A 9,507-nucleotide genomic window follows, 5' to 3' on the forward strand; every position below is an offset into this window, starting at 1 on the left:
AGGACTGCCATATCCAGCTCCTCCTTGCCTAACGATGGGGAACTGCTTCTATTCTCCCATTTGTTACATTATAAATGTAAAATATAAACAATTGAAAAAACAATTAAGAGTAACGGACACACTCCATGTGACCTAGCCAAGGGTTCCCCCCCCCCAAGGATTTAAAAAATATTTAGAGTGGATATGGAAACAGCATTGATTCAAGAGCTCCCGTTGGCCTCTTAACGGGCCCTGTAGCTGTGGAAGCGGATGGGAGGTAAAACTCTGCCCAGGCGGCACCACGGGGCGGGGGGGGGGGGGGAATCTGCCACTAGAAACCCGCTCTGAAAAAGAGCAGTGGAGTTGAGAAGATTAAATATTAAGTAACAAAGACGACAAGAACTGGGAGTGGAACTGGGGGGGAGGGCTTTATTGAACGAGGGATTTCCCGCGGCCCTTTTAAAATGTTCAGAGTGTGGGGTTGGCAAGGAGGGGAGAAGAAAGCCAGGGTGAGGGGCGAACCCTCCACTTTCCTCTCCATGCCATCCCCATTTAGCAAGTGTACTGCATGCTGAATCATGGTAGATTAAGACAAGCGGTTCCAAGAAAGGTTCCTTTATTAAAGCTTAGAAAGAACTTTTGGAGAGGAATTTAAGAACTAAAGAGGATGAGGCGGCCAGGCGGGGAGACAGAGCAGGCCTGGGGTCAGCAATAGAAGCCTGTGTGTTTTCCACCACCAGTATGGATAAAAAAAGTTGAGATTTGCTTCTTTCTTGTACTCTCTGCCTCCCTAGATGGGGCTGAGCAGTACATGAAGCCGACACATACCCCTTTCCCGCTAATAAAGGCAAAAACACAATGTTTCAACCATGTTTTTTTATTGTGAGATTTCACAAGACAGCTCGAGCTAAGCTGGTCTGAAAGAGGCACAACGCTTTCTTCTGTCTCTGTGTCGTGCCGGCTCTTTCCTCCTAACCTGTGCCAGTCTGGTTTTGACTCACCAGGTACCCTTCACACTGGCTCAGCAGGTGCACAGGGGAAGCCAAAAGCTGTGGAAATATAGCCCAACGACAACACCCCTCGCAGCAGGTGGGGGGAGGAGATCACGCGTTGCTGCAAAAAGGCAGCCACGGAAATGTAGTAACGAGGTGGCCATTCTACTGGCCTCCCGCTGGCCACCACGGCATGAAAGAAGTTGTATCTGCCGTGCTGTCAAGGACAGGCACCCGAGCTCTGCAGGCAGCGAGAGGACCAAGAGGGTGGCTCTTGCTTCAGGAGGTGGAGGGCTGCAGCTGCCCTTTGTGGACGTACTCCAGGGCTGTGGCGATGGTTCGCATGTCCATCTCAATGCTACGTGCCCAGTTTTCCACGTCGCCAATTTCCTGCACAGAGCAAAGATGTCATGAGAAATCCAAATCTCATTTCCATTCCACCTCAGCTGGATCTGAACATCTTCCATATTATCTGTAATTCCAAGCTGAAATAACCTACAGATTTAGCCAAACTATTCTCTTCCCCCACAATCTTTCTTTGCTACTCCTTATAAGTGAAACCCAGGTGATGCCACTTGTCTTTTTTCAAACCCCTACTTAAGATCCTCTTTTTCAATCAAGTCTTTGACTTAACTTCATTCTTGGCCAAAAGAAACCCTAAGCAAACATACCACACTTGTTCCTGTTTATTTTTGCCTCTTGTTGAGGCAGGGCATCTGTCTCTTTTGCTTAAATCAGAGTGCTACTGACACACATTAAGTTAGGAAAAAGAATGCCACATCGCAGGCAACTTTCAATTAGTGGAGGTCAAACACTTGCCAAGGTACTGGAGAGGAACAATTTATACTGGCCTGTATCTAACCACCTGCGCAGAGAGGACAGAATTCTCTCACGTTCTTCTCTGCAGCCCCTTCTGACGGCGAGAAAGTTTATTCTCAGGACTGTTGGGCCCCTGCAGAAGAATACCTGGGAGGGTCAGAAGGCTAAGGGAGGAGGGTCAAGGGCCCCTCCTCTCTTTTCTATAAGCATAAGGGATAATCTCATCCCCTTCTCCTTTCTCCCTCCAGTCCCCTGACCCAGACAACCCCCGAAATGATGTTTTGGGGGGGTTCAGAAGAGGTTGCAGGAAGGGAGAGTAATGTGAGAAAATTCCGCGTGACTTATGTGCGCATCGGGCAGGGCAGCTGCTGCTGCTTCCAGTGGCTGGCAGGACGAGGCTTTCAGGCCGGTGGCTGCGTCAGTCTGCAGTAGAACAGCAGGATTAGAGTCCAGGGGCACCTTGGAGGCCAGCCAGGTTTTCAGGGTGTGTGCTTTCGAGAGTGAAAGCGCCCTTTGCCAGAAAGGTCATGCCCTGAACATCTGGTTGGTCTCCAAGGTGCCCCTGGACTCAAATCCTACTGGCATGACGGTGTTTGTTATGGTGCCCCTTATTTCATGAAGTACTTCTTAAGTCTCTAAGGTGCAAAAAAGATATGCAAGCACACATTAAATATGGTAAGGCTCAGGGCTTCTTTTCAGCTGAAACGTGGTGGAACAGAGTTCCGGAACCTCTTGGAAGTGGTCACATGGCCGGTGGCCCCGCCCCCTGATCTCCAGACAGGGGGGAGTTTAGATTGCCCTCTGTGCTGTCGAGCGGAGGGCAATCTCAACTCCCCTCTGTCTGGAGATCAGGGGGCGGGGCCACCGGCCATGTGACCATTTTCTCCGAGGGCAACCCACTGAGTTCCACCACCTCTTTCCCCAGAAAAAAGCCCTGGTCAGACTGATCCATCTGGTACCTCTTCCAGAATTCATGGTTTAGGCTGCCCTCATCCAGTAGGTGGGGCTCTCCAACTGTGCGACGCTGGAACTAGCTCCGATCAAACCACAATACAGAGCTTCTCCGTCAAAGACTCTCGTTTTTTCCGGGGTTACTCAATTGCTCCCTTGCCACAATGTACGTGACCCAACAATTCTCACCAGGACTCCCTGGATTCTCTTCCCTCTGCAGTCCACACCTGTAACTTCACTACTACACTTTTACAAATACCCTCTCGCTGCCTGCCGGTGGCCCTTGGCTACTGCTGCTTCCACTCCTCCCCAGCACCAGTTCCTCAGTGGAGGGGAAAGCAAGCCGAACGCACACGTGATGTTTACGCCAAGTGGTATCTGGGGAACGGGGCATGCACGGTCAGCCAGAGGAGGAGGAGGGAGCAGAATGGCTTCTCAGTGGGAACCTGAGAAGTAATTGGCATCGCCAGGTGGTGCCAGAGCGAGACAGTGGACGCGTCTGCCTAGGTTGGCACTGGCTAGTGCCAGGGAGGCAGCTGGAAGAGGAGGAGGAGGGGTTGGAAGAGGAAAGCATGCCCTCTGTCCCCGAGCGCTGAAGAGGGAGCGCATCTGGGGCCTCCTGCTGCCCCGGTTTCACCCTGCCAGAGCACAACAGTGGGAACTCTGCCAGGCAGCCGGCAGAAAGTCTCCCAAAACCTCAGAGCCAACCTCCACGTCCCACTGCAATGAGGAGGAGACTCTCTTTAGAGGGAAGGGTGTCAGCGGAGCCCTTTCTCCTGCAGGCGCCACACGTCCCCTGAGCTCTTTACTCTGTGGAACTCCAGACCTGTGCTTGTGAGAGAACCGCACTGAGTCACAGCCAGATCCACCCTCCTTCAAGTCGCCCAGCCCTGGTCCCCCAGTACCCTGAGTCCAGTCATGCCCTGTGAAGGCGGCTCTTGAGGCCGCTGGGCCAGAAGTGCACCCCCTTCATTCGTGCAGGAATCCCACTGACCTTCAGAGCCTGGTTGAAGTTCTCCACCATGCTGATCCACTGGCCCGTCTGCTTGGCAAACTGAGCCGCCTGGATCTGCAGCGTCTTCACCTCGTGGTCCAACTTCCTCTGGTTCACATAGGCCTGTGCGACCCTAGTGGGGGAGGAAGAGGCCGTGCAACAAGTCAAGGCAAGCAGGGGAGGGACAGAAGACATTTCCCCCTCGCTGCACACCACCGCTGTATTTTCCGCTCAAGCCCTTCTGCATACCGAAGGGTTTCCCAGCTCAGGGCAGGCTAACCCCAGGGGCAGAGGCAGGCGCTGGGAGTTTGCCGCTCGGTAAGTTCCCAAGCTGTAGCAGATTTAGAGGCTCAGCAGCATCTGGAAATCATTAGGCAGCATCGCAAACATCTGGAACTCATTTTCCAGAAACCAACAGGCAGGTGACAATCTGGGCACGGCAAGGCAAGTGTGTGATTTACCTTATCAAGGCAGAAGAAGGTACCCCTAAAGAGGTGGAAATTGGGGAATGCCTTCTCAGTTGTCTCAAAAACTCAGTATAAGATACAGCCAAAGTCAGTAACATCTGGACAGCTGCAACAGTTCCAAAATTGGCTGGCTGCTACACTGGTCCTACATGATGACAGACGGGCTCTGAAGTAGACCTTTTAAGGTAGTAAGCTTCCATGTTGCACAGAGCTCTGTTTCTGGAAACAAGGAACATTTTCCCATCTTAAGAATATTTCTATGCAACACCAAAGCTTGGCACCCAATCTTATCAGAACTATTGGACCAAGAGGTGATACTTGAGCCATTTTGTACTCTACTGGTATGCAGGAATAGCCTATTCCATTTATCTGAGCTACCTTCAAGGCAATACCAAGACATGTGCTCTGAGAGAGTTTGTGGCAAAACACAGAATGCTGGTGTCCTGACATCACGTATCCTTTTCCTCTTCTATTCAATGCTGCTAGAAATTGCTTTCTTACAATAACTGGGCATAGCAGGTGGGAATCTGAAGGAACTATCTTTGGCACAAGCCCGTGGCAAGCCAGACAGGCCCACAGAACACCTCTCTTGGAAGATCCAGATAGGACAGCAAATGGGTCTAACTAGACGACAACAGTAGTTTAGTTTTTCACTCCACTCTGCCTTCCCTTATCTCAGTGATGGAGGCTGGGAAGATTGCCGGATCAAAGCAGAATCACCGCCCACCCGATTTTGGAAGTCATGCTGTTGGAATTCAAATAACTTTCTCTGGGCAACGAAACACAGCAGATGTTCAGGGACATCCAATCCCTGCTTTAAAACAGCAGATGGGAAACAGGTGAACATGAGGCATGCTTTCAGCGTAGACAGGATGGCCTCTGAAATGTCACTATTCCATGTATTACTTGTGCTTACAAGACCGCCTCTCCTGCCCCACCCCTCTATCTCATGAGAAAACAACTCAAGGAAAAATCTAACCAAGGCCTAGCAAGTCACCTCTCCCACCCTATTAAACAATCACAAGGAACGTTCAAGGCTGCTAAAGGGCGCTGAGGATGGAAACACCGGCTGGAAGAGTGAAGTGACAAAGGCGGTTTCCTCCCTTCTCATCAGCTAATCACAGACACCCAACAACAGCAGAGACTGGGCATGCCTTATCAAGGACAGAAGTCGTGCTGTAAGGACGCAGCTCTTTTGAACACAAACATAGTACAAAAGCAGAGAGGTGGGCTAAAGGGAGCACTCGCTGACTGGCCGTCAAGCCTCCCTCTTAAAACTAATATTTATTATAACGGAAGCAGAAATTCACAAAGGGCACAGGCTGCTGCAAGAAGTTCAGCTCACCAAAAATGGGAAAGAACGCTCTTCCAAAATGCCACGTTTTACCATACTAATGCTAGGAGTTCTTGTCTTGGAATGTTTTGCTGTCATCAGTACCCTATTCCGGGCAGAACAGCAGCTTAGCCAGGAAACAACTCTTTGTACTAATACTGAGTTCAAACTCCTTAAACTTTTTAAAGTGATTTTTTTTTAAATAACTAAGCTGCCTGCTTTCTAGACTTTGGCTCATTCTTCCAAGAATTTCAATATAAACCATGAGGGTTAGAAACTTTAAAAGTTCCAAAACAACAATTCTCACAGGCCACATTAAATTGCAATATGCAGCCTGGGCTAAGACAGTCAATTTAGCCAATCTAAATCAGCAAATGTGGAATCTCTCTATCCGTGTTCTTTAATATTAGCAACTTCAAGCAATTTAAAAATAGGTGCAAGGCCCTCACACTAAGATTCTGTAGGACAATTTTTTCCCTTTAGGATTTTCACAGGAACCAGATTACTGGCAGAGCCCCAACCCAAGCTTACGCCTGATCCTATGGGATGGATGCCCATCTTATAAATCACAACAGTGGCCACGCTTCACAGTAACTTGTAACAGACCCATAACCCGAACATTTGCTAGCCCGGCTCTGATAACCTAAGAGTAAACCTGTAACGAGTAAAACTGTGGTGGGAACAGCAGGCAGTCAAGGGTTCCACGGCTGTACCAGTTACACAAAGAGATTCTTTACAAAGGTGCGTAAGAATCTCTCTTGCTTGCGGCCAGCTGTAATGAAAACACAGGAAAAGGGAGGATGGGCACACGACGGCATAAATCCCGAGCGACCCATTTTGGACATTAGAAACGTGCTCCAGGATCAGTGCCACACCCTCATGGAGCGTTCCAAGGTCAGCTTCACTTCAGCTATGGATTCAAAATGGCAGCCTTAATACGTTTGCATGGGGGCAGCAGCAGTCACACAATGTCGTTGAAACTAGTGCGCCTGACCAATGGTGCAGAAAGAAAGGGGTTCCGAGGGCACCACATCTGACTTCCAGATCATTTGCTGAGCAGTTCTACTCTACTAGAGAAACAAGGCTCAGCTCGTCAGGGGGGCGGGAGGCGGGGAGAAGCAGTAACACTGTTTTTATCTCCTACTGCTAACAGTAAAGGCGTTGCCTATTTTGGGCCTGGGAATCCTTGCCCCGATAGGAGAAAGTCACGGGACTCTCAAGTTCTGGCTATTTACAAACTGTAGGAAAGGACGGCCACGGAATCGGGAGGCAGCTCCCTGTTCACAATCCTGGCGGCGCCTAATTTCGCCCCAGGGATTCCAGATCCAAGACCAAATAAGATCCATAAAAATAACAGTGCTTCGTATTTAAATAGCACCGTAGAACGTTCAAAGCGCTTCACCAAAGTTCTTTCAGGAATCCTTACTGAGAAGTAAGGCAGTATTATGAGTTCTATACTGCAAGTGGAGACTAAGGCCAAAGGACTCGAAAGGGGCTGAAGAGAGGCTTCCGGGGTCAGAACGTGCTCCTCGGCACGCCACACCACCAGCTGTCAGTTTCTGTCCCTTGCTAAGTAGCCGTTTAGCAGCCTCAAGGCAGAAAGCGGCTCACGCCCTGGGAGAGGGACGGCTATAGGTGAGATTCATTTCCAACCAAATCTTGCTTGGCTGCGTTGCTCCCCCACGCTCAGTCCCACTCACCCTACGTTCAAGTGGTCAACGAGAGCTTCTGTTAAGGAAGTGGCTGCAGCGATGGCCTCTCGGCGCCGCCGATCTGCAGAGGAAAAGAGAGGCCCCTTCCCCATCAGCATCACTTCAGGAGGTTAATATAGGGGGAGAGGCATTAGCAATATATTTGCAACGGCATTCTTGCAATGTTTCATTTTACTTTTCTCCTTCATAGATGCACGCGATTCCTCTCCGCTAAACTGCAAGTCTGGCATTTTTTCATTTTAGTGCATAGTTATTGAGACAACGGCATTTGTATACCTGGAAATCCCAACAAAACTCGATGCAACATGCTGGAAATTTGGGACGCGGCAACCAAGGCTGCTACTGCTCTGGTTTTGTTTGCCTTGGCTTCTGAACCAGAGGCCTTTTTTTTTTTTGAGCATCCACATGACATTGTGCTCTAACTGTCCTCTTTCCAGCTTTTCCTTGTCCTGAATACGCTTTCTCCAAAACTCGCTTTGTTCTGATCTTCTGTAAAGAATACAGTCCAAGTATGTTTATTAAACTCCCATCCCCAAATCTCCAAGAATTTCCCAACCTGGAGCCAGAGATGAATGACCAGAAATCCCATTTTAAAAGTGAGAGTGAAGCATTTGGTTCCCGCGTTGCCATTACACTACTCAGAGTCTCTCTACACGGCGCTAGGGATGCTCAAGTGAACCTCATTTCACGCGTCCCCCCCCCTCCAACCTTCCACGCACTCGCTCGCACAAGTCACACTTCCATTTGCTCAGCATGAATACATTCAGTATCAGTTCCTGCTCATCTGCTGAAAGTATCCCGGTCACAAAAGGGAGTCCCCTGAAAGCGGCATTCAGGCGCCCAGAGCAAGAACAGCCTGCACGGGGACTGAGGGCCCCCCATACAGTCCTGCCCTTGAGCACCAGACAATAAGGCCTGCAAACCTCACGCTCCGTCTTTAATGGGCTTTTCTACAATCGAGCCAAAACAGAGCAGCTCTCATGCGGACGCCTTTATTTTACTGTGGGGTACATTGCCAGGGTTGCCAAATCTGGGTTGGAAAATTCCTGGAGATTTGGGGGTGGGGCTTGGGGAAGGCAAAGCTTGGGGAGCTGAGCAACCTCAATGGGGTAGAGTTGCCAGCTCCAGGTTGGAAAATTCCTGGTGCTTTTTGGGGGGGGGGGGAGCCCGGAGAGGGCAGGGTTTGGGGAGGGAGAATGCCCTACAGGCCACCCTCCAAAACAGGGCAATTCATCTCTAGGGCCTGGAGATGAGTTGTCGTTGCGGGAGGTCTCCAGCCACAGCCTGGAAGCTGGCAACACTATGTATGGTGCCATACATAGTATTGATCTCTTCCTCCTGGAGAGAACTGGTAATTCCGGGACATCTCCAGCCCCCACCTGGAGGCTGGCAACCGTAGGAACCCCCCGCGCTGGCCAATGGCAGCGCGAGCGGCGGCGGCATCCGCTTGGGAGGCTCCCCGCAAGCCCCGCGCGGCCTTCCCGCCCACCAGCTACTCGAGGCCGAGGCTTCGGGAGGCGCGCTAGGCCGCTCACCTTGCAGCTCCTTCCTCTCGCTCTGCTTCGCCTGGTGCTCCTTCAGCAGGCGGGAGAGCATGGCGGGGAGAGGCCGGAGGGCCGCGGGCGGCCTCGGAGGGAAGGGAAGGGAAGGCGGCCTCGTCGTTCCCCGTCAGGCGACGCCGCCCAGACCCACGCGACGACGCCGGCCGCCGCTCCCTCCGCCCCGGCCCGGCTCCTGCAACAGCCGCCTGATGGCGGGGCGCGTTTTCCTTAGAGGCAGTTAGACGCGGGGAGGGAGAGGATGCTTCGCCTCAGGTGAATCACCTGTTGGATATCTGCCTGCCATGGCAGTCTGCGAAGTGGCAACTGCGCTCCGAAAACAGCACAATAAATATAACAACAACAACAGCGCTTATCTGCTGCTCTTCTAGACAGATTAGTGCCTCATCAGAGCAGTGAACAAAGTCAGTGTTGTTATTATCCCCACAATACAGCTGGGGAGATGGAGATGAGAGAGGATGGAATTGGGGCGGTGGTGGTGGTAGTAGTGGTAGTAGTAGTAGTAGTAGTAGTAGTAGTAGTAGTAGTAGTAGTAGTAATAATAATAATAATAATAATAAACAACTGCACTTATATTCGGCTCTTCTAGACAGGTTAGTGCCTCACCCAGAGCGGTGAACAAGTTAGTGTTGTTATTATCCCCACAGCTGGGGCTGAGAGCGGATGGAGTTTGGGTAATAATGATAATGATAGCTGTGCTT

At 50.8% G+C, this 9,507-nt stretch overlaps 1 protein-coding gene across 2 annotated transcripts; it reads right to left on the bottom strand.

Moving 5' to 3' along the window:
* Nucleotides 1-840: 840 nt before the first annotated feature.
* BLOC1S1 (biogenesis of lysosomal organelles complex 1 subunit 1) lies at nucleotides 841-9,034 on the bottom strand. Of its 2 annotated transcripts, none has more exons than XM_055003151.1 (4): nucleotides 8,783-9,034; nucleotides 7,236-7,308; nucleotides 3,736-3,868; nucleotides 841-1,361 (listed from the first exon to the last, which is right to left on the bottom strand). In XM_055003151.1, exons 1-4 carry the CDS (start codon nucleotides 8,841-8,843, stop codon nucleotides 1,251-1,253), a joined length of 378 nt encoding a protein of 125 aa, XP_054859126.1. In that variant the 5' UTR covers nucleotides 8,844-9,034; the 3' UTR covers nucleotides 841-1,250. The 2 variants fall into 2 exon arrangements, with proteins under 2 accessions (XP_054859126.1, XP_054859127.1); XM_055003152.1 differs by lacking the exon at nucleotides 8,783-9,034 and adding an exon at nucleotides 4,197-4,421.
* Nucleotides 9,035-9,507: the final 473 nt, after the last annotated feature.

This window comes from Eublepharis macularius, chromosome 19, assembly GCF_028583425.1.
Source record: "Eublepharis macularius isolate TG4126 chromosome 19, MPM_Emac_v1.0, whole genome shotgun sequence".
NCBI classification, from domain to species: Eukaryota; Metazoa; Chordata; class Lepidosauria; order Squamata; family Eublepharidae; genus Eublepharis; species Eublepharis macularius.

Excerpts from the sequence above, each read along its gene's own strand:
- BLOC1S1 (XM_055003151.1), bottom strand. The coding sequence starts at position 8,843 with ATGCTCTCCCGCCTGCTGAAGGAGCACCAGGCGAAGCAGAGCGAGAGG. Across the intron at positions 7,309-8,782 it reads CGAGAGGAAGGAGCTGCAAG|ATCGGCGGCGCCGAGAGGCC; the intron begins GTGAGCGGCCTA and ends TTTCCTCTGCAG. Across the intron at positions 1,362-3,735 it reads ACTTCAACCAGGCTCTGAAG|GAAATTGGCGACGTGGAAAA; the intron begins GTCAGTGGGATT and ends TGCTCTGTGCAG.